The 24,688-nt window shown below is 38.6% G+C and overlaps 1 protein-coding gene and 1 long non-coding RNA gene across 2 annotated transcripts in view; one reads left to right on the forward strand and one right to left on the reverse strand.

The window, feature by feature from the left end:
* The window catches only part of LOC134226015 (transcription factor SPT20 homolog), a 42,776-nt gene extending 19,940 nt beyond the window's left edge, over positions 1-22,836 (forward strand). Inside the window, exons 2-4 of the mRNA XM_062706528.1 lie at positions 7,415-7,659; positions 17,988-18,306; positions 21,337-22,836. Of these exons, the coding sequence (XP_062562512.1) occupies positions 7,415-7,659; positions 17,988-18,306; positions 21,337-22,586 (1,814 nt within the window). The 3' untranslated portion in view covers positions 22,587-22,836. The remainder of the gene's footprint in view (positions 1-7,414; positions 7,660-17,987; positions 18,307-21,336) is intronic.
* On the reverse strand, positions 11,444-11,929 carry LOC134227899 (uncharacterized). Its single transcript, XR_009983785.1, has 3 exons — positions 11,722-11,929; positions 11,576-11,663; positions 11,444-11,518 (listed from the first exon to the last, which is right to left on the reverse strand). It is a non-coding gene; the product is annotated as an uncharacterized LOC134227899 (long non-coding RNA).
* Positions 22,837-24,688: the final 1,852 nt, after the last annotated feature.

Genomic DNA, 24,688 nt, shown 5'->3' on the forward strand with positions numbered 1-24,688 from the left:
TTATATTTTTTTATTTACAACATTTCAGTTTTAAAGTTTATTGAAATAACATCTTATCAAGAATATTGTTTATACTATTCACATTTCGGAAGAATAGCTATAGATGCAACACGCTGCATAAACGTTTCTGATATTTCACTTGTGCAAGGTATTCTATGCATCACGCCGAGATGTTGGGAATAGACGACGATGGCGAAAGAACATCTTCAATTCGTATTTTGTACCGTACCTAAGTGTACCTAGCTGTTGTTGCAAGCGTTCGCCGTTTAGATTCCCACAGTCAACGTAGCAGCCGGGCTCAGCTCATGAGAATTCTTTCTTTTTCAGCCACCTGCACAAGAAGCTCATTATCATCGTGAGCGAGGTTTGATTTTGCACATAGGGGAGGGTGTTATGGAATGCATATCTTATAAGAAATTGTTTTTTTTTCTGGTTATGAAAACTTGATTGTTTGTTCCATTATTAAGTCCATATTTTTTTTTCTAAAGATGAGGGTTTTTACGCCTTTTAGAGACTGCCAATTTCGATGTTGGTCCACTCTAGGAGACTTTTCCCCACCACCTTCACCGTCATTAAGACTTCAGTCAGATGAAGTATAATGAGAATAACTGATAAAATGAGAAAAATAAATTAATAGAATTCTCCTATAACAATAATATCCATAAAAGGAACAATTTCGGCTAAATATGTGTTATTCTTATTGATATCATATGATATACGTACCAATTATCACTTATAAGAAATAAAGCAATTTCCGCTCTATTTTTTGTTTCTATTTGTTTTTGATAAGTTTAGTTATTGGGATTTGAGACTAAAATGAGCTTTGCAGAGAACCTTAAAGCCTTAAACTTAAAACTTAAAATACTTTTTACGGAATTAATACAGGTTATGGAATTTTGTTCAATATTACCAAGCGGAATTTTGACCACTGCATGGGCAAAATGTCACTTTTACTTGCGGAATAATCGAGCAGACTATTTTTCCGAAAGTAAAGTGACAGCTCCCATTAGTGTGCGTGGGAACCTTACAAAATCCCTTTTTTATTTTTGTTCTTTTCAGGTGGATACTGTTGAAGAAATTTCATTTAAATTTTTTACTTTTCCAATTCAGTAAACGGAATTTAACATGGGATTGGGATAGAAAAAGGAATTTCTTTTGAACACGATACCAACAAGCAAACTGCACATGGACGAGCTGTCAAAATGCACTTTAGGCATGCTATTAAGCGGATTGAAATAATCAGCAACACTGTATGCAAGCAGAGTGTATGCAATTAAGAGTGGCGACATGTGCGGTATTTGACAGGTCTCCTGCTCGTTTGGAACATGAGTTTGTATGGGGTGACAGGAATTTTGTTCTAATTCTGACAGTGTCGCCACTCTTAATTACATGCGCTCTGCATGCAAGATCTTTTGCAACTTCGTTGCAATTCTATGCTGTTTTGCGAAATCAACCCATACTGCAATACAAAGAAGCAGTCACCCTATAAGCAAAGGTAACTAGGGGAAAATTACCTATTTTTGGAATACTAAGTCTTTTGCCAAACTGAAAGATAAAAATAAAACTTAGGTACAGCAAGCTTTCCTGTGGGCCCTCCTTAGCCGTGCGGTAAGATGCGCGACTACAAAGCAAGACCATGCTGAGGGCGACTGGGTTCGATTCCCGGTGTCGGTCTAGACAATTTTCGGATTGGAAATTGTCATGATTTCCCTGGGCATAAAAGTATCACCGTGTTAGTCTCATGATATACAAATGCAATGGTAGCTTGGCTTAGAAACCTCGCAATTAATAACTGTGGAAGTGCTTAATGAACACTAAGCTGCGAGGCGGCTCTGTCCCAGTGTGGGGATATAATGCCAATAAGAAGAAGAAGAAATATAGCAAGCTTTCTAATTGGTCTGTTGATTGCAATATTTAAATTAATTCATGAAAAAAATGTCACTTAGGTCCTTTTGAAAATATAAGCGAGATTTGTAAGCTCTTCCTTGATGGTAGGTGTTCACTGAATATTACAGACTAATACCCCAAACTCAGTAATTTCAATATTAAAATAACAGGTCCACCTTTCTTTTATTAGCATAGCCATTTCTATTATTCGCAATAATGTTGTCTATGACTCAGGTCGAACTTAGGGGAAAAGACGGCTTTGTTCTATCATTGTCAGGGGATTTTTGTCTATCAAATTTTATGAAATTTGGCCACAATATTCTTTGATATGCAAAGAATGTTTAGGCTTAAATTGAACATAATCAATCATAAGAAACCCCCTGACAATAATAGAACAAAACCTGCCAAAGCCGTCATTCCCCCTACTCGAAGTAGCTCGGAATTACTGGAGAATTGTAGACAACAAAGAGCTGTCAAGCTACTTCGATTTAGGTTCTCAATGGACGCTCACCAAGCACAAGAAAACATATTTTGTTTTTTTTTTGTGTTTCTTGCGATCAAAGCATCTTTACTGTGTTTGCGGACTTGCGGCTTCTGTTTGATAATTTTGATTCATTTGACAACAGTTAAAATGTCAAAATCCCGAGCTACCTCGAGTTGATCGAACTTGCTCAGAATACAGCATCCAATCTCGAAGTAGGTTGGGGTCGGCTGAATGGATGCCAACACAACAAACTTCAAGTGTGTTGAACTAGCTGAATGAGCCAGAAACGAGCTCAATTTCAATTACAATCTACTACGAGCTCTCATTAGACAGGACTAATGAAATTGTTTTATTTGCCAACCAGACATCGAAGTAGAAAACTGTTAATAATATGCTTATGTATTCACTTATAAAACGCGACGCTAAACAAGACATACCTAATGGAACGTACACACGGTCAAGCAGTTTGACCAACATTGACTCCACCTCTCGTTTGTTCCAACATCCATCAAGTTTTACCAACAGCGGCACGAACAATCAATTTATTCGACCAACAATATCACACACGAACGACCGGAGCGCTAACTTGAGCATCAACCATCAAAAAATATATGGGGGTTTGTGCAACTTCACTACAAATGCTCAAACATGTTCGGCGAACCTTGACTCCACCCCCGACAACTCAAACCAAAATCAAACCGTTTTAATTTTTTCCAACCGAGCCGCCAACTGTCAAATGGTTGTTCGAACAACTTCACACACGTTCCAACAAAGCAGCAACCGAAGCGTTTTCTTGGGGGTGGAGTCAATGTTCGTCGAACTGCTTGACTGGTGTGTACGTAGCATAACGCTTATCGATTTCATACACGCAAAAAAAAGCGTTCATGAATTCGTGAACTAACTTTTGCTTTTGTATACTCGTCAACTAATATTTAAAAAAAAACCTTTTAAGTCGATCGGTTTCGGGCGAGAAGTTGGCCGTCATTAGGACTATACTGCCTGTAATCGCATATCTCATTTCATTTATTTAGTTTACATCTAAACAGATAACACTGAATCAACATTTTGACGCCACAATACACGGTTCGAGGCCGCATCTCTCCATCCTCGGATACGCCCCACGCTCGCCAAGTCGTTTTGCACCTGGTCTGCCCATCTCGCTCGCTGCGCTCCACGCCGTCTCGTACCTGCCGGATCGGAAGCGAACACCATCTTTGCAGGGTTGCTGTCCGGCATTCTTGCAACATGTCCTGCCCATCGTACCCTTCCGGCTTTAGCTACCTTCTGGATACTGGGTTCGCCGTAGAGTTGGGCGAGCTCATGGTTCATTCTTCGCAGCCACACACCGTCTTCTTGCACACTGCCAAAGATGGTCCTAAGCACCCGTCTCTCGATCGTAATCGCATATCTGTCCCATATAAATGGGAAACCCAGCAAAGATGGGACAAACATGCGATTATTGGCAGTATATCCAACTGACCACTTTCCGTACGTTGCTCGTACACGTTCGGTTGCAATTTTAGTTTGGAAATGTTCGTTTCGGCCAGGCCGAAAAGGTTGAATACGATAGGTGGCTCGTATTCATTTATCAGCGGTTTTTTTGGCATTTTTGATGAATTTTATCTCGAAGGTGAATTTTATCTCGAATTTTCAGAGGCACAAATCTTAACAAAGAAGCAACGAATAACTGACATCTTTACATTTTAGCTTTGCTGCGTCTTAGAATAAAAAGATAACACCTGCTAGTTACTTCAGCTACGAAATTGGTGCCCTTGAAAATGCGAGGTGGAAAAACATTGGATTCCGGAAAGTTCGTCCTAGTACGCTAGTAGCCTAGTACGCTACTGATACAGAATGGGTTTTCGGAAAATTTGATTAAATTACCAAAGTAACTTTGATAGCTGATTCAGTATGCGAGAAATGTCACTTTTCCGTACGGAATATTTTTCGTAAGGAAAAGTGGCAGTTCCATTTGCTTTACCCAGCAGGCGTTATTAGCTTTACGAAGTTTTCTCTACTTGTCAGCTCCGTATTGCTCAAAGAATTTTAGTAGTTGTTGAATGTTATTTGACACGTACATTTGTTGTGATAAATGGAATTTAATTCAAAAAAGCACTTTTTTTTTCATAGAAATTTGGATTCTCTGCACTGCAAAGTAAAATTTTGGCTTCTCGCTTTGAAAATAAAGTTTGAATACTGTAGAATACACACTTAAATTATTTCACAGATTTCGGTGAATTTTGCTTCAATTCACCGAAATCTCAACAGCAGATTTGTTCGGTAATTATTTCACCGATTTTCTGCGGTATTTTCCTTTGTTCAACTGTCAAAAATACCAAAAAATCTGTAATTTTTTTACCGAACAGTTCTGCTGTTGAGATTTCGGTGAAATTTCACAGAAATCTGCGATTTATTTTAAGTGTGTAGGCTTTGAAGAATGTCTATGGTTTGTTGGATTTAATTTGGCACCTACATTTGTTGGGAAAAACGAAATTTAATCCACAAAAGTATTTATTTTCATAGAAATTTTGTATCACCGCATCGTTTTTCACAACAAATAAACGAGCAAAAAAAAAAATAACAACCAACATGCATTCTACAAGCCCCATTCTAAAAAATTCAAACTTTATTCTCAAAGTGAGGAGCCGAAGTTCAGCTTTGCAGAAAAAAAAAAACAAATTTCTATGAAAATACGTATTTTTGTCAATTATATTCCGTTTTTCACAACAAATGAACGTGCAAAAGAAAAATCCAACAACCCACATACATTCTACAAGCCCCATTCTACAAAATTTAATCTTTATTTTTTATTCTCAAAGTGAGGAGTCGATGTTCAGCTTTGCAGAGGAGAGGAGAGAAACCGAATTTCTATGAAAATACGTACTTTTGTGAATTTAATTCCGTCTTTCACAACACATGTGCGTGCCAAATAGAATCCAACAATACACAGGCATTCTACAAGGCCCATTCTAAAAAAATCAAACTCTATTCTCAAAGTGAGCTCTGTAAAGCTGAATTTCTGCTCCAGCTTTACAGAGCATTGAAACCAACTTTCTATAAAAATACGTACTTTTGTGAACTAAAATCCTTTTATCTCAAAAACTGGACGTGTTACAGAAAATCTGAATATGTATCTGACTTCAGCGTAAAAAAATCTATTGAGTACATTGAAAATGTGAGTGAATTTGAGAAAAAAAATCTGAGTGGACGAGTGTTTGACACACGCGTAGTAGTTGCCAAGCTGCCACATTGCGGTGTATCGGAGTGTGGAGCCAAGACACCAACCTTATATGGCGCTTACATAGTTCGATTCCATTTTCTTAATAACTTTTAAACGCAATGGTCGATCGTTATCAAATTCAATAGTAATCAACTAGGGCGAGAAAATCGGTTGAGAATTACTATATGAAAAAGTGGCTAATGTTTTTTGGTTTTCGTGCACACACACACACACATCCACACACACATACACACATCCACACACACACACATACACACGAACAGACAGACATTTGTTCAGCTCGACGAGCTGAGTCGATTGGTATATAACATCATGGGTCTCCGAGACTTCTATAAAAAGTTCGATTTTGGAGTGAAATGATAGCTGTTCGGTACAACTTTGTTGAACGAGAAAGGCAAAAAATGCACGCCAGAGCCACAGGAAAAGACACTCCAGTGAAAACACTCCCGTATATGAACGGCTGTCAAATTTACTTCAGTAACTAAAGCAAATTTCCTTTGACCGCTCTCCTTGAGAGCAGCATGCTAGTTTTTAGAAGTAATAAATACTGAAATCTACAACCGTTTTCACATACTATCGTCAGAACATTTCATAATGTGTTCACTTTTCTCGAAAAACTACTTCACAGCCATGAAACTATGAATATACACTTTTTCAGGAGCTTTACACTGAATTCGTTGAATAAGTATTTAGAGTAATTTTGGATTTTAAGGAACATGTTGCATAGATTTAGGTATAAAATCGAAGTGCATTGTTGTCCTTATTTATCGAAATCTTTAGTCCTTTTTTTATTTGACGTTGCAGACGTTGACGGCAGACGTTGTCCTACATAGTAGGCGAAAATGCGCGTTGTGAACTGCCCATGCGAAATTTCCATAGGACGTTAATCCAACGTTAATCGCAATTTTCACATCTAAAAATATCATATAAACCCGTCGGAAACAATAACTAACATATTTGCTGAAGGAATGAAGAAAATCCATCTAACCGTTTTCGAGTTATGCGTATACGAACACAGATTTTTTTTTATTATATAGGTTTGTTTAAGATCTTCGAGATGATACTCTATCCTCAATCAGCAGATCAGAATGTCTGGCTCGAGATCGACACCTAATTTTGGTTTTTCAAATCAAGTCAATTATTTGTAGCGTTGCACACAGGGATTTATGTACGACAAGTTTAGATATCATTACGACTCACCAACCTTGTGGCTTTCGAGCTCAAGACGATTTGAATGATTAAAAATCTCACAAATCGATCAATCCGTTCGCAAATTAAATCGTGACAAAAGAAACCTGGGCTCATTTTTATTTATATAGATAGAATATAGATTGATAGATGAATTTGATAGATAATGAGATATTCATATTTCCTGCCATGTATGCTTTGTGTACTATACCCCTCAGGTTCGGTTCATGGAGCTCGTTCATGGTCGCCACACGTTGTAACGGATTGGTTCGCACTGGTGCATCGTAGCCCCAGAGGGTTGCATTTGTCCACACACAACACATGCGGCATTTAGGTTGGTGGCAGCGCTTCACCTCAAGCTATTTTTTTACATTCGTAAAATGTTAAATTGTGAGGAATGTCGATGAGAAATGCCAAGCAAAGTGTAACAGAGACAATTGGTCTCTGGCATCATCACGGCTCGCTATGTTATGTCAGACATAAATATATATCAAGATCTACAACGATCAGTGAAAGCAAATAATAGTATAAAAAATATGGCTTTAAATTATACTCCATTGAGTACGAATTGGACCACCATTAATAACATGCTTTTTTACCCTATATTTTCCCAGGTTGTTGTGTGATAGGAACCCTACTGGCAGAGAAAAATGTTACTGAAGAGCTAACCACCAAAGAAAAACGCCAAACCGATCACGAGACTCGAACGGTACCTCAACCGGCTAACCGACGACAACAGCCAAGTGGCGGGTACTTTCAAGATCCTGAAGCTGCGGCGCACTACTTTGCTCAACAAGCCGGAGGTCAGCTTCTATTCAGGCCTCACCAGCTGAAGGCAGGCCAAGAACAATCACAAGAGGTGAGTTTAGGTTTCGTCAAGAAGCTATCATCTTTAATTTATTACTGTCCTTGATAACTATATACAGGCTTGGACATCTTCCTCAAAGTAGGTCACTTTGTGGTTCATCCCTTTCCATTTTAACCCTGAACTGCAATGTCCTCCTACCTAGCAGGATGGCTCGATTTCCCTAAAGTGCATTTCCAAGTGGTTTCATTCAAAACTCGGACTGGCAGAGGCTAAGATCAATTGATTTTGTGGTGATTAAACTTGGAAACGTGATGCACGTTTACCATTTAAGCACTGCCATCACAGTGTTATGTAATTATATTGTTCCAATAAAGCAGAAGAGCATCACCGATCGGTTCGCGCGCTGTTGTTGAGTCGAGACCGTTATTGCGCTTCCCATGAGTTGGTCGTCGGAAAATCTCATTGCTTGGCATTACATGCATACACGAGACAGTTGTCGGTGTACCAGTGCAACATTTCTAACCGGGTTGCCCCCAATTGGTTATTATGTTTCGATTAGGCCAACTTGATGACTATGCAACTGGAAAGGAGAATTGAAGTACAAATGTTCAATCGTTGAAGAGCAGAGAACATCGTCTTACTTATATATAATACTTACATATCGTTTTTTGTGATTTTGATGTAAACGGATTGACGATGCAATATGGAACAATGCATTTTGAGATATTTTTTATGCATAAATTCATTTCAACAAAACAAAATGGAACGCATAAAGGTTATGAGCGATTCTAAATAAAAATTCAAAGTTAATTTAATTTATTTTGCGTATTATCGAAGACACTAACATCTATGGATCAATCCATCAATTTTTATTTAATTTTAAAATACATAGTGTGAAATGCCCAATAGTGGACCCCCTAGTAGCGGAATTTAGCTTTTCCTGTCATAAGGCTTAGAAATTGTCAACATATTAACTCTGCTTGATATCTAACAACAAGCTCTGCATCCCCTCTTCACGATACATACATAAAACACCCAAATACACGACGTTATTCGTTGAAATTAACATTTTAATGTCTAACTGAATTCGCCCTATAGTAGACCCCCTGGGAGTCCATAATAGGAAATTGCTTCCCTATAGTCGACACTTCATTTGATTTTCATGTCCCGTTTCGGAACGTTCTTCTTCCCTATTATGGACCCCCCAAAATATTTCTATAATGTACACTCTCGTGTTTATTTTTTATAGAATTGTAAAATATCATCTAATTTGACTTTCCATAGCATTTCAAACGCATGTAATCAAATTATAGGACTGTAAGGTAGGTTCTCCCGATAGAATTTCATAGCAAAATGTTGACATTGTGCAGTAATAATGCAAAAATGGCTGGAGGGTCCACTATTGGTTGGGGGTCCACTATTGGTCACTTTACCCTACATCAATGGACCCTGAACAAAAACAATAAATTCCTTCTAAAACGAAGAAAATATAAGTTCGTTTTGAAGAAAAATATGGCCTTCTAGGATAAATGATGTATTTTGTATATCTGAATACATTGTTACCCTTGGGCTATATTATTATGGGAATCATGTATCGTTTATAATCACATTTCGAACCATATTTATGTAACAAAATGAACAAAATATAGCCAAAGTCCAAAATACACTCAGATGTCCAAAATATCATCGACGACCTTTTTTCAAACCCAGTCCATGGGACAGTCCTTGTGAACTTGACAGGTTCCCGAGTACATCGAGATATTAGAAATGATAAAGTTTTATTGATACCTACTTGAATACCTAACGTTTAAGAAGTTATAAATGAAGAAAAAATAGTTTTAAAACATCATCATCCCAAGTAACATTTTAAGTTTTATTCTACTCTTGGAATGGTTCCCAAGATCAAATCATAAAAACTAACAATAAAACTCATAACTACACGACAACCTTCTGATGACCACTATAAGAGTAAAATATGGCCAAGTGGTCCTCTCTAGATAACCACTATAAACCTCTTATAAGAGTATTTAAAAAACCCTTTTTGAACAACCCGCAATAAAGGGAATTTGGCTGTGGCAGCTGTCAAAAATTTTGCTTTATGGCCCGTTTACATATTCGCTACACACTTAAAATAAATCGCCGACTTCGGTAAAATTTTACCGAAATCTCAACCGCTGAACTGTTCGGTAAATTATTTTACTGATTTTCGGTGATTTTGACAGTTGAGCAATGGAAAAAATTACAAAAAATCTGTAAATTAATTTACCGAACAGTTCAGCGGTTGAGATTTCGGTAAAGTTTACCGAATACTGTAAAATGAGCTAAGTGTGTAGTTCTAGCGGACAATGCACTATCCGACAATATTAGCGCAATATTAGCACAATGTAAACAGGAATTGTCCTCACTAATAAGCGTTTACATTGTGCTAATATCGCGCTAGTATTGTCGGATAGTGCATTGTCCGCTAGAACTAGCGCATATGTAAACGGGTCATTAAAAAGGGAAACAAATATTGCGGGAAATAATAACAAAATGGATTGATGATGAAATTTATGATGAGGATGTCAACAAAATAATATTTATCAGGTTTGTTTTTCAATATACTTTCTTTGAAATACGCTGCGCTTTCTATTTTATGGTGAAAGCTATGTAAAAAATTAGGCTGTATACCATGCGCCGGCAAAATAATGGTTTATTGATAGTAATAAGAGCGCCAATAAAACTGAGAAAGTAGCCATGCTGGTTGCTGTCATAAAACCACTTTTTACTTACTTATGGGTCCCGTACACCTCCGGTGGTGCAAAGGGCCGACTTGAAAGATCTACATCCTGAGCGTTGCCTATCTTCGGTCGACTTATTTTATTTCTTTATTGAGGCTACGCCGCCAAAAGCCTCTGGGTCTGCCTCTGCTGCGATGCGTCTACTTTTAAAGGCAAGCGTCTACTATTAAAGAAGAGATCACATTCACCATTGCCTTAATTGCCGAGCAAGCGCACACTTTTAAATAAGTGATCACATCACCATTTTCATAATCCGGGCGAGCGCCTACTTTTAAAGAAGGGGTCATATCCACCATCGCCTAATGCCGGACAAACGCCTTTTTTAAGAAAAGATCCCATCCACAATTGCCTTAATCCGAGCAATCACCTACTTTTAAAAAGGAAATTGCATCCACCATTGCCCTGATGCGAGCCCGCGCTTATTTTTAAAGAGGGGATCACATCCACCTTTGCCTTAATCCAAGCAATCGTCTACTATTGAAGAAGGATTATGTCTTTTAAATATTATTATCGAGCTCTGTTACCTTTACCATTTCGGTTTTTTTTTTCAGCACCACTTAGTTTAGTAACTAATTTCATGAACACAAAAAAAAATATATGCCATATGTCCGTTATGCCGTTATGCTCCGCGGAGCCAACGACACACCGCTTGCCACTGAGCCGTTCATGTTGTTTGGCTTCGCCACCAGGCAGACTCTGGACGCAGCGACCACCCACCGACAATCACTCGATAGCCGCATCGAGGCAAACACCACACTTCCGATGTCTAACTTCTTGGTATCCGTCGGCTTCCACTGCGATGCTATGCCGTCCGTCCGTTCCAACGCGGACCACCGCTCACAATCGTTCTAACATCACGAACACACGCTGATAATCGGTTGGTTGTTTTTGACTTATCCAATCCACGCACCGCGGCAGGCGTGCGTCTCAAAGTAACACCCGTTCACGGTACGGTAATGAGAAGCGAGAATGTATAAAAAAAAGGACCCTGCAATGTACATGTGCCCTTTAGTCGGAGATGTTAACTGGAGTTCGTATTTTTCACTCACCCTTAGCGGGGTCTTCTGTTGTCCGGTTGAACGATCTTTCTGGGCGGTTCACTTCTCCTCCGTTACCGAAAAGCAGAGATGCTGTGGAATGATGCACAATTGCGATTACTGTACCCACAAATCTCAATTTCACCTCACCTTGCTGATTTGCTGCGATAGCCTGCTTCGAGAGGGTGTTTCGCTTTCTACGACGTTCCCTGTACGACGGTCTCGGGCGAGCGTTTTACTGCGAACAATGCATGGTTAGAGCTGACAATCGGCCGCCATCTTATTAATAGACTCACCGTGCTGGGTTCTTCCTTTTCTCCAGATTTAATCATGCCGCCAGAACAGCCATGCAAACGTATTGCCAGTGCTGCGACACGACGAGGTTCACGAATGTTTCTTTATTGAAATCAGGCTAAATCCGTTGCCTCTGATTTCACCAAACTGTGCACTTCTAACGCGGACTTAGTTTTGTCGCACTGGGTTTGTGTGCAGTCCGCTCTGCGGTCTGGCTGGCACTGAGCGTGGGATGGTGATGTCGCTCGCTTCTCTGTCGCGCATACGTGTGTGTGTGCTGATGAGAGATCAGTGATTGGTAGCGCGATTGCCAATAAGTGAGAATTGCGTGAGTTCTTTCTTCTCTTCTGTCCGTTAGACGTTGATCCCATGGTGGTTTCTTGTGCGTCGTTTCGACGCCATGCGTGTATGTGTCCGATCGCAACCTCTGCAGTTTCCAATCGTCGCGATGCACAGTGTTGCTTTTTGCCGATTTCGTGCGCTTTTTTAATAACATCGTTTTTGTTGATTTTTTCCATGTAGTTTGTTTGGAGAAGACGTTAGATATGAACAGGGCCTTTTTTGAGAAAATCTGTAAAATGATTAATCCACCTAAAAGTGAGATAAAAAATTTGCTTAACCATCGAAACCAGATATGAGCCTAGTTTCTTCAGGAATGTTGTAGCGGATGGTATTTCAAGCCACTTTGGCGAAGAGACCGCATACCTATGACTTGTATAGTACGAGATATGTGACATTTTCTGTGGAAGGTCCCTGAAATCAGTTTTTTGAGCATAACTTTTTTTCTATGTTTCAGGCATTTTTACCACCTCCTACAAAGTTGTTTGGCTAACAAAATACACGTTTCTGTAGAACATTGCGAAGCTCTATCTCTTGAAATTAAAAAGTTATTTGAGAAAATGTATTTTTTCTAGGGGTTTTTCAGAATCGTGTAACTTGTTCCGGCGCAAAATGGCGCACACAACTTTTTAGTACACTGAAACTGCTGTATGTCTACTCTTATCTCGTGGTTGAACCTTGTGTTTACACGAAATTACACGTGAGTTATATCTATTTCAAATGTCCCACTTTTTGCTCTACGTGTACACTAAGTTTATGTAAATACTACAGGATTTACATAAAAATTAACCTTTGATAGGTGGCCAATATGCCAACAGTATATCACAGTATATTGCAACACGATGAACTGAGCTGATGTCTGTATGTGTGTATATTCGTGTGTATCTGAGTGTGTATAAACATTTTGCAGACCCATTTTTTGGAATTTAGCAATGAACATTTGTCACAGAAAAATGCTTGGATAGTATGAGTCTATTATTGATTCTCGAAGCAAGGTGGGGTGTGTTCTCGAAGAAAACATTGTTTTCCAGATTGATCGCGATACTCTAAATATTTACTTCGTTTGTCAACAGAAAAAAAAAACTTGATATATCAATAGAAAACTTAAACAAAATACTGCAAGAAGGTAATGGAAAAGTTTTGAAAAACCAGAATACTACACACATCGGTAAAGATTCCTTTCTCATTTACTATAGTCCAACAATCTGCCACCGTTCATTATTCACAAATTTTCAATAACAAATAATGAACTCAAATTCCTCTTGAAGGTTTTTGTGAAAAATTGTAATTATCTAATTTCCAAACAGTGTGTACACCCAATATTTTTTTTACACGGTTGGTATTCTTTAATTTCCCGAGTAACCTGATTTTTCACAGCTTTCTAAATACCATCTGAATTTTCTTTGATTTTTTGTGAATTTTTTCATGGGGTTAACTCATAGTTTCATCAACGCTAAAGGTCGTAATCAACTAAAAACCACCCGTGTAAAAAAAGAACCGGGTGTATATAAAATGACTATCCAGCTTTCCACGCTCGCCATAATGGCGGCTGCTATAATTTTTCTGACAGTAACTGCTTCCGACGCCGAGCTGTGTTCGACGCTTTCGTATCTAGGCAACAATTTTCACTTTGTTTATTTATTCATCTCAGAGGAAGAAAATTATCCACCTACAAAAACGAGTTTAAACAATTTCTTAATTTTCAGGAAATTTCTTATTATATATTTGAGTTTTGTAGGATTTGGCGATCATTGATGTCACTATCACAAGACTGCAGCAATACTTGGATTGAATGGGAAAATAATCTAATTTCATGAAAAGCTACTCAGACTGAAAAAGGCGAACAGGTGTCGATTGCAGGCGGCTGAAAACTCATACAGATACCCATCACACAAATATGTTTTGTGTCTTATTTGCTATTCAAAATGGATCCAAGTCATGGCCATTGAGGAGAACTAGGAGAATCGCGTAAATTGCTTTAGAGACCGGCGTCAATTTGAACGGATCTTGGTGGCCGCATAATTCTTTCTTCTGAGTGTACGAGTCCAACCAAAACAGGACCATCGCCACTGACTGTGTTATCAAGGTCACGGGGATGGTATTTTACTTCGATGATAACCGTATGTCCTATCGTAAACCGCTTCAAGTTTTTGAATTTCTTTTAAATAATAGGTCATCCAATGATTATTTTGATACAATGAGCCCCACCATTTTGAGAGTTTTTTGTTGTTAAAATTTCTGTTTGATTATCCTTCACTATTTTTGTTATATGTACTATGAGATAATTTTAATGCATGAATATTTTCTGAAGAGCTATTTGAATTGCTCAAGAAATCTAAAAATAAACCCTAATACATATTTCCAGATTGTATTTGAAATAATTCTTTATAACTATAAATATAAAACATTATTTTCTTTTATAATTATTTATTTTTTATATTGTTATAACAAATCCCCTATGAGCAAGTCCCATGATTTTTTCCGTAATTGCATATTGCATAAATTGCATTAGAAAAGAATTAGTTTATGCTATTGGTTTCCTCTCCTATTTAAGATTTCTCCAGAAATTACAAGCCGTCCGTGATTAACTTTAAGAAGATCATAAGAGTTCGTAGCCGGAGATATTCAGTTTTGAATTACAAACAAAATAAGTTGTATTTAAATCTGCACTCGGAACCGCCCTTTTCGGCCTGAGTAACTTTTCTCGCAATTGGATTTAGTTTCCTTGGTAAATCCAGGTACTGCTGCACCAGACATTCGTAAAAGTATCACCAATTTGCACAAAAACCTACAAAATACAAATAAATAAGGAGAAATGTTCTAAATATAAAGAAATACTTTAAACCCGATTGTACAGATAGTTTTTCTCTGAGATTGATAAATAAACAAAGTGAAAATAGTTGCATAGATACGAGAGCGTCGAATACAATTCGGCGTCGGAAGCAGTTACTGTCAGAAATATTTATAGCAGCCGCCATTATGGTGAGCGTGGAAAGCTGGATACATACACACTTACACACGAATATACACACATACAGACATCAGCTCAATTCATAGAGTTGCAATATACTATTGGCCTATTGGCCACCTATCAAAGGTTAATTTTTATTGTGATCCAATAGCATTTACATAAACTTAGTGTACAAGTAGAGCAAAAAGTGTAAACACAAGCTTCAACCGCGAGATAAGAGTAGACATACAGCAGTTTCAGTGTACTAAAAAGTTGTGTGCGCCATTTTGCGCCGGAACAAGTTACGCGATTCAAAAACACCCCTAGAAAAACACATTTTCTCAAATAACTTTTCAATTTTAAGAGATAAAGCTTCGCAATGATTCACAAAAACGTGTATTTTTGTTAGCCAAACAACTTTGTAGAAGGTGGTAAAAATGCCTGAAACTTAGAAAAAAAAGTTATGCTCAAAAAATTGATTTCAGGGACCTTTCACAGAAAATGTCACATATCTCGTACCATATAAGTCATAGGTATGGGGTGTCTTTGGCAATGTGGCTTGAAATACCATCCGCTACAACTTTCCCTCCTTAGGGGCCCTCCTTAGCCGCGCGGCTACAAAGCAAGACCATGCTGAGGGTGGCTGGGTTCGATTCCGGTGCCGGTCTAGGCAATTTTCGGATTGGAAATTGTCTCGACTTCCCTGGGCATAAAAGTATCATCGTGTTAGCCTCATGATACGAATGCAAAAATGGTAACTTGGCTTAGAAACCTCGCAGTTAATAACTGTGGAAGTGCTTAATGAACACTAAGCTGCGAGGCGGCTCTGTCCCAGTGTGGGGATGTAATGCCAATAAGAAGAAGAACAGCTTTCCTGAAGACACTAGGCTCATATCTGGTTTCGATGGTTAAGAAAAAAATCCATCTCACTTTTAGGAGGATTAATCATTTTACAGATTTTCTCGAGAAAATGCCCTTGCCATATCTAACGTCTTCTCCACACAAACTATAGCGAAAAAATTAACAGAAACGATGCTATTAAAAAAGCGCACGAAATCGGCAAAAAGCAACACTGTGCGATGTACCGTGGCGTGGATGTATTTTTGTTGCACAGCCTATTTACTGCTGATGGAATACCACCGCACTGATGGCCTTCGCCGGTAAACGGGAGGAATTGGCAAACTTGCACAGGGGTGCTCAAGCAGTGGCTGGCGGGTCGTGTGACTAATTTAGCTTTTCACATTTTCAAGTTGTGCTTAACATAATAATCTAACCCAAATATCGCTACGTGCCACAAAACATATTTAAACGTAACACCCTTCCTGCTAAATCCGGCCCTGCCTGCAGCCGTTGAGTGTTCTCCACTGATACACACCATGATTCGTTAGCGTATAACTGTTGATATAACAGCACAGATTTCACGTTAGAGTTGAAAATTCGTATTTTTATGCTTTCACTTATCTGCCTGTTTTTCCAGATATTTCTTAAACTCGCAAAGGCAGCCCTTGCTATCTTGATCCGTGTGTCTATGTCGATCTTGGTACCACCGTCTGACGCCATTTGGCTACCAAGATATTGGAAGCTTTCAACATTTTCCACTGGTTGCCCGTCTACTGTGAAACTAGAAGGAGCATTGTGCAGCACTCTACACGAGAAGGCCTCGTACTGTGCCTCGATGAGGCCGATGATTTTCTCAGGAACCCCCTTGCGTCTCAGGGCGCCCCACATATTCTCGTGATTGAGACGGTCGAAAGTTTTTCATAGTCAATGAATACCAAGTAAAGAGACTCTTGGAATTCGATGACCTGCTCCAGAATGATACGGCGCGTGACATTATGGTCCACACAGGATCTTCCGGCACGGAATCCGGCCTGCTGCCGCCGGAGAGTCGCATCGATCTTCTCCTGAATCCGGGCTAGGATAATTTTGCATAGAACTTTGAGAACGGTTCACAGCAACATAATGCCTCGCCAGTTATCGCATACAGTCAGGTCACCCTTTTTGGGCACCTTCACTAAGATACCTTGCATACAGCTGACCGGGAAAGTTGAGGTGTCCCAGATATTACGAAATAAACGATGCAGTAGTTGAGTGCATGTCATGGGGTCAGCTTTGAGCATCTCGACTGATATGCGATCGACCCCTGGGGCTTTATTCGATTTCATGCTTTGGATGGCTGTTTGAATCTCTAGCAGTGATGGAGCATCGGTATTGTCGCGTGTTATACGTCGGATCCTAGGCAGATCATGCCGAGCTGGTGATGACTTGGCTGGCACTTGAAAAAGTTGTTCGAAGTGCTCGAACCAGCGTTTTCAGCTGGTCGGTCAATAACTGATCATTCGCGTCTTTCACAGGCATTGTTGCATTCATCTTCGCCCCGCTTAAGCGTCGTGAGATATCGTAGAGGAGGCATTTTATACCAATGTAACGTGACACTAGACAAGATATGAAGCTTATCGTTATTACAACTAAAAATAAGATTGAAACATTTATTTATCGCTTTCGAACGGAATGTCACCCTTCATCGGGACTGTGTTCAATAACAAAGGTTGGTTGGTTCAAGGATTTTGCTACAGTAAAGCCTCTCTTTGGTTGGTTGGTTGATTGTCATGCTCAACAACGAAAAAAGAAAAAAAAACATTTTGACAAATTTGATAAGTGGAATGTCTGGTGGAATTAAATGCGATTGTACAAACTCGTCTTATGACAAGTGATTTTGACAAAACCGACGATCAAAACTAGAATGGATATGACCTCGTTTTAGCTAACTAGTCAGTGAAGTAGTTCTTCTGCATTGCTTCATAGTATTGATGGATGGGAATCAATAAATCTTGAATCTCAATGAGTAATGTTGACGGGAACCATCAGTACCTACAGTAGAAGGAGCGGTTTAAATGTCTGTTGCTTGCTATTTGAAAAGTTCAATCGTGCTCTATCAATCAAGGTTGTATATTTAAAGTGTCTTCCGTTTTATTACAGCTCCCACCGGAATACATCAGCTTGCTTCAGCAATTAGCCGATCACCAGAATCATGCAGCGCCTGTCAAACAACCGAAGCACCACTCCTACGATGCTTCTAACGCCCAAACTGAACAATACTATCAGCAACAGCAGCCACAGCAGCAGCAGCAACAACAACAACAGCATCAACAATCCCAGCTTCATCATCCATCAGCGCAACAAAATCAGATTCAATACATTACCGAGGAGGAATACGCGCAAATTTTGAAGCATGCGCAAGCTCAGAATCAACAAGCTGCTGCTCAGTCTCAATATGCCCGACCAGCCGGAAAGCAAGGTATGAGATAATCGGAGTCAAGGGTTAGACATTCTTGATAATCAATCAATGGCCACTGAAAAAATACATTTAGAGTCTTTGTAGCTTTTTGATTATATGCCCGTTTTAGAAAAAAAAAATATAAATTAGTAAATAATGTTAGGTTTAAAAAAAAATGTGCTCTTTATATTTTCAGCTCTGGCTGTGACGTGTATAATATACATACATGCATAAAGCATGTTGTACTTCTGCAGTTCATACACCCAACCAGATCAGATTTAAACCTTTTGCCTCTGTTCTGGGGTCTATATGACCCCCGGCCACTTTTAAAGGATTTCTTTTTTTTTTCATCCGATTCGTCTAATTTTTGATAGTTTAATAAACTCGCATGACCTCTGAGTATTTACTAAATCGTTTGAAAATTTTTGACATTATCGCTTCAGTCTAATTTTATAAAAAAAAACTTACAATGCCTGTGCTCTAAATTGAAATTGTTATGTCTTTTTTTAGATTTGATAAATTTTGATTTTTTGGATTGATTCGAATGATAAATTTAATTTTCAGGACGTTACCTAAGATTGACCATAAGTGGGCATGTACATCGCGGGGAGAGTTTTCGTAAAAAAGGTTACAATCAGTGTTTTAATGCTCATGTTACTTATATCTGACAATCCTGACCATTTTACATTATCCCTTTTGAAGGAAGTTATGCAGGAAGGCGTGTGCTTTGATTTGAGGTATTGATAAGCATCAACATTCACTGCCTTGCACCACCTCTTGGCAGAAGTACTCTTATACTGAGCACCGCTGTGTAGTCTTTGACATCCTGAACAACTCTGCCGAGTACAATTTAGTGTAGCTACAAAAAATCTCACGATAGACCAATATTTCACATAGGGGAAGGTGGGTAGACTTGATCCCCGGGGAGACTTGATCACCCCCTGTTTTATCGAGAACTAAAGTAGTTTTGTTCTAGCGTATTTTTTAGTGTAGATCCTCTAGGCAAATGACCTTTATGTGGTGAGTTATTTTTTGGATTGACAACCTTATTTATTCTGCAGGGCGGTTTGTATGCTTTGACCTTCCTAAAGATTTTTTTATTGGTCACGCAAAATTTGAATAACTTTTCATAACAATGACCAAATGCTTTCGTTTTTTCACAGCACAAAGCCATAAATTTGCTTAATGATTTGTACTGATGGAAATGTCAACATTCCATCACAGTTTTGGGATATTTGGATTTGAAGTTATTGCCTCAATATGGGGACATTTGATCCCCCATTAGTCACCCATACAAAAATTTGGCGAAAAAATTCAAAAAAATTAAAATGTGTTCTCAGGCTTCTAATTTTTTGTAGATTTGACAGATCTGATGGAGGGTTGGCAGGAAAAATTATTTATTGCGTAGATATCATATAAAGGGGATCAAGTCTCCCCAAATTTTAAAATTGCATGTGCTGTCGAATTCAATAACAAAAATCGTTCATATATACGCACAGCAATTCGAAAATTGCGCGTATTTTGAAGGAAAAATATTTTAAAAATCTGAGGGCACCTTTCTAATTTTATCAAAGCAAGTTCTTGGTGAGGGATCAATTTCCCCCGAATATTTTAAAAGTAGATTTTTGACAGCACTCTGAAAAATCGATTGTGTATCAATAACAACAATAATTTAAGGACTGGCATACATCAGTAAAGTTAAATACTATATTTCTTAGAGAGTCTGTGTGGAAATCGCGTATGTTTATTTATTTTTGGCTGTGATACATCGGAAATCAGAAAAGGGGATCAAGTCTACCCAGTCTCCCCTATACAAGACCATTGCAAGCATACTAGGGCCGTCTGTATGTAAAATTCCTAATTACTTTTTCCATTTCAAGGCAGTTCAATCCCAGCTGACAAACTTTGTTGAAAACATCATCTTTACAATTCCATTTTCTGGAAATACAAAAATTTGCAATATTTCATATATCGAAATATATCGCACAGTTTAAAATGACGATTTCATACATACCGCCACCTATCGGTCAAATTCTAAACTAATTAATGCCTCATGTTAAGAAAATTATTTTGAGCTTTTTGGCGGAATGTCTCCACTTGTCAGAAGACGAGTTTGTACAGTCCCATTTAATTCCACCACTTAATTGTACCTTGACAGATACGTATTTCGACCTCAACAGTAAGGTCGTCTTCAGTGTGTCAAGTACGAGACACTGAAGACGACCTTACTGTTGAGCTCGAAATACGTATCTGTCAAGGTACAATTAAGTGGTGGAATTAAATGGGACTATACAAACTCGTCTTATGCCTCATGTTTTGACACGCCTCCCTGCATTCATAAGGCATAAAAAATCACTGATTTAAAAAAACGCTTCCCGCGTGGTACCCACTTATGCCCAAGTAACATTTTAAGTTTTATAACGCTCTTGAAGACCATATTTTACTCTACAAGAGTATTATAAAGCCAGTATAGAATCAAAATGTTACTAGGGTGGTCAATCTAAGATAACGTCCTGATAGATAATTTATCTATTTATCTTTCGAATCATCCCAAAAAATCCAAAACTGATCAAATATTTAAAAAGTTATGAGAATTCCAATTTAGGGTCAATATGACCCCAGAGCACAGACAACGTAAGGTTTCTTGAGCACAGACAGAAGTTTAATACTGTTCTGCATAAGATATTTGACATATACAATTTCGGAAATTGCAATCGAAATCTAACAGTTTTTTTTTGTATTTATTAATTATAGTATTTGTATAAAAAAGCTTACATTTTTTTTTTGTATTTTTTTATATTTAAGTTTTTTTGTGTTCAGATTAAGTTTAACTGTTATTGTATTAAAATCTTGTAGAATTGTATATGCCAAGATTTTATACAATAATTTTAAGATTTGTTTTTCAGATATAGGTTCTCTTTGCCTCATGCTTCAAATAAAGAAGTTGGGAAATTTCCTTCATCTTATTTTCAGTTAATTTTGCTGTCATTACAATCGCCTCTAATTATTATTTGTTTTTAATATTGTTTGGTTCACTTCTCTATATTTTAGAGTCGCCCAAGTACCGCCCATCGGTGCAATTGCTGGAAACTGGTCAGGAGCACGGTCAAGCCTACGCACAGCCGGAGTCTGAGCAGCCATACCGGATTCAATACAAAAGCATTCAGCCGACTGGATCTGTAACTCCCGTTCCAAAGCCAATTAGCTCCTTTTCATTCGAAAAAGAACTTGCTAAATTGGTGGAATCGAATCGTCCTATTGCCTATCATCAGGCTGGTCCACATAGACAAAACGAACGTGGACCACATGACGGACAACGGTACGTGTTGAATTCCCAGTCACATGAATATTCCTACGCACCAACTCAGGCTCATGAGCATGCGCCAAAGCAATCAATCAAAGCTCAGTATATAGCGCCTTTTGCTCAACTCCACTCGGGGCCAAAACCAAGCGCGGCACATCTTCAAGTGGGACCGCAAAAGTTCTCCGATAGTCCTGCGCAAAAATATCAATTCATCACACAGGAAGCTCCCATTAAGGGTCATACGCCGCAGCAGTACCTTACGGAAGTATCTGCAAAATATAGTCAACACCCCTCGGAAAAGCAACATGCCGGAACGCCATCTCCAAAAATCCAGTATTATGTTCCAAAAGAGAAGAATCTCCAAATCTACTATCCACAGCAGGTCGTAGAAAAGCAGCCAACTGAGCAACACACAACACAACACCCAATGAAGATCGTTGATGCTCCACAACTTCAGCATGAGAAACCACACAAGCAGATACAAACCCATCGTCCGAAAGCACAATACACTGCCAGAGACAAGCAAGCAGAACAAAGCCAGCAATCAGTTCAAAAATCTAAGGAAACTGAAACTCCTTCTCGTTCGACAATTTACGTATCTCAGCAAACTGGAGTGTCCCCATCACCGGCTTCTTCTCAGCAGGAAAAACAACAACAACATCAACATCACAAGATTCCGCCCAAGATTGATCGTCCTCTTACTCAGGAAGAATTTCAAGCTTTGGTGGATGCTGGATACTCAGTAGTACCGGTGCCTGTGCCAGTGCCAGTGCCTATTTCTCAGTATCATGCGCAACAAGCGGCGGGTCGTGGATCATCCGCTACTCCAGCGTCTTCCGCGCGTCACGGCCACGGCCCCGTCCCACAGGCCTCCCGATACTATCAACACCAAATAGCGGCGGAAAACAGTCCCAGTCAAGTAGTTACATACCTGCGTCCGCTGCATATCGATCCCTTCTCGGCAGGCGTTAGAGGGCCTAATAAGGCGGCACCTTAAGTGCGGCAACTAACCTATTGCCACTTGCTTAGCTTAGTTCGTTAGATAAGTATTATAAATAGTATTCTAGAGTAATTTATCAATTGTTTCGCCCATGCACGAAGCATCTACATATGTATTATACCACATAATTTTGGTATAGAAAAGATGAATTATTATTTGTTGAAACCGTGATGCAATTGTTACGCATATTTATGAAGCTATCTTTGTAATAACTTCGATTCAAACTAAATAAATGTTTTACGAAAAATGTTATCTTTTTTTAAATTATATATAAATAGGCTAACAATAATCGCATTTTTTTCCAGTAGCTACAATCTGCCGGATTTGCGTTATTTTTTTTTCTGTATTATATAAGCATTGCTTATGGAATTTTACGTTTATTATTATTTCTAGCTGTATGTGCCCGCCCTTGCCTTGATTTGCCAGTTTGATTCGCAGTTTATGTTACAGTTGAAAAATTAAAAGAAACCATTCGGTCCACAGGGTAATTGTGGTTTTAGTGATATTTCATCATTTGATTAAAGGAGTGACCTTAAGGACAAGCCTTTCGAAATGCAAAACTAATTTCACTAGCTTTTTCAAGGGCACCCCACTCGATACAAAATCAACGTACAACTGTCTTTCTTTTATTATTTCACGCATGCTGTGACGCAGCAAGCTGAAATAATAAAAATGATAGGGTAACCGTACCCTTAGTGGAGGTAGCACCAATAGTGGAGGTAGTGGGGTTTTAATGAGATTTATCATATTTATAGACTTTACGATGGTTTCAGTTCATGCATTGTGCTTTAAATATCCTGTTAAATGCAACTTACCTTAATATGTCGCTTGAAAAACTATTAAAAACAATGTTTTTCCTTAACAAAATTGACTATTGGTACAGTTGCACCACTATAGGTGCAACGGTATAGTGGTGCAACTGTACCAATAGTGGCGAGTCTCATAACAAACCAGTGGATAGCACCACTATAGGAACCAACATTAATTTTTACCGCCACTAAAGGAACAGTGTACCCATAGTGGTGCAAGCAATATTTGGTAATTGTTGATGTTAAATGACATCTATCTCATTTTTGTTAGCAAATTTATTAGTTGGGGAACTGGGGGTAGGACGCCCACGTTAAGGAAAATGCCATTTTTATCAATGAAAACCACCATTTCAGCCAGTTTTCATCAGCGCATACTGAAGAACAGCATATCTGCGACTGACTACCGATAACAGATATCTAATTGTCCATTTTATTGCACAGAAATTTGATTTTTAAAAAGCACCCGAAAAAAAATGATTTTGAAACCATGCGGGGTGAGATGCGCCAGTGAATGGGTTAAAACGCGCATGTGCTTATCGTACTGATTTTCATTTTAATTGCCTAAGGCAATTAACCGAATGTTTCAGCTGTTTCGGTCATACGAAATGAGCATGGGCGTAATGCCCCACACCGACCTCAGAAGTTTGAAGGCCCATAAAATCGTTTTAAAACCATTTTTGACGACGATTTCGTGTGGAACATAAAGAACACGAGTAAGCAGCATGGCTCATGGCTCAATTATTAATTTATCAATGTATAACAGCGACAGAAAGACTAAATTCCACCGAGCTAGAATTGCATCAAAACACGCAAAAATCGTTTTTTCGAGTTTTTCATGTATAACTAGAGAAAAATCATGAAATATATGTATCCAATGGCAATATTTTTCATTGCTTTATCGTATAGACTATTGAAAATAATCAAAATGGGGATATTTAACCTTATTCAGGGGTGGCGCGTTTTAAACCCTATGGGCGTGCTACCCCCACTTCCCCTTTATCTATTGACTAAGATAATAAAGCAGTAAATTTCCCATAATTCAAGCTCTATCTGGTAAAAGGGCGAATGTCGCAAGAGATGATTCTCTTCGACGACTTCCCCTCTACGGTCATGGGTTCGAGTCCCATCGAAGGGAAAGTGGTTACCTCCAATACATTTTTCAAATCAATATCTTCCACATAACGTACATATTCACATATGAGTTTCCATAACATTGTAAATTAACGTCCAAGTCGGGTGGTTTAATCCCCGGAAATAGGCAATTAACTTTGATTGAACTGAACCTGAGTT

Source organism: Armigeres subalbatus, chromosome 3, assembly GCF_024139115.2.
Source record: "Armigeres subalbatus isolate Guangzhou_Male chromosome 3, GZ_Asu_2, whole genome shotgun sequence".
In the NCBI taxonomy this organism is placed as follows: domain Eukaryota; kingdom Metazoa; phylum Arthropoda; class Insecta; order Diptera; family Culicidae; genus Armigeres; species Armigeres subalbatus.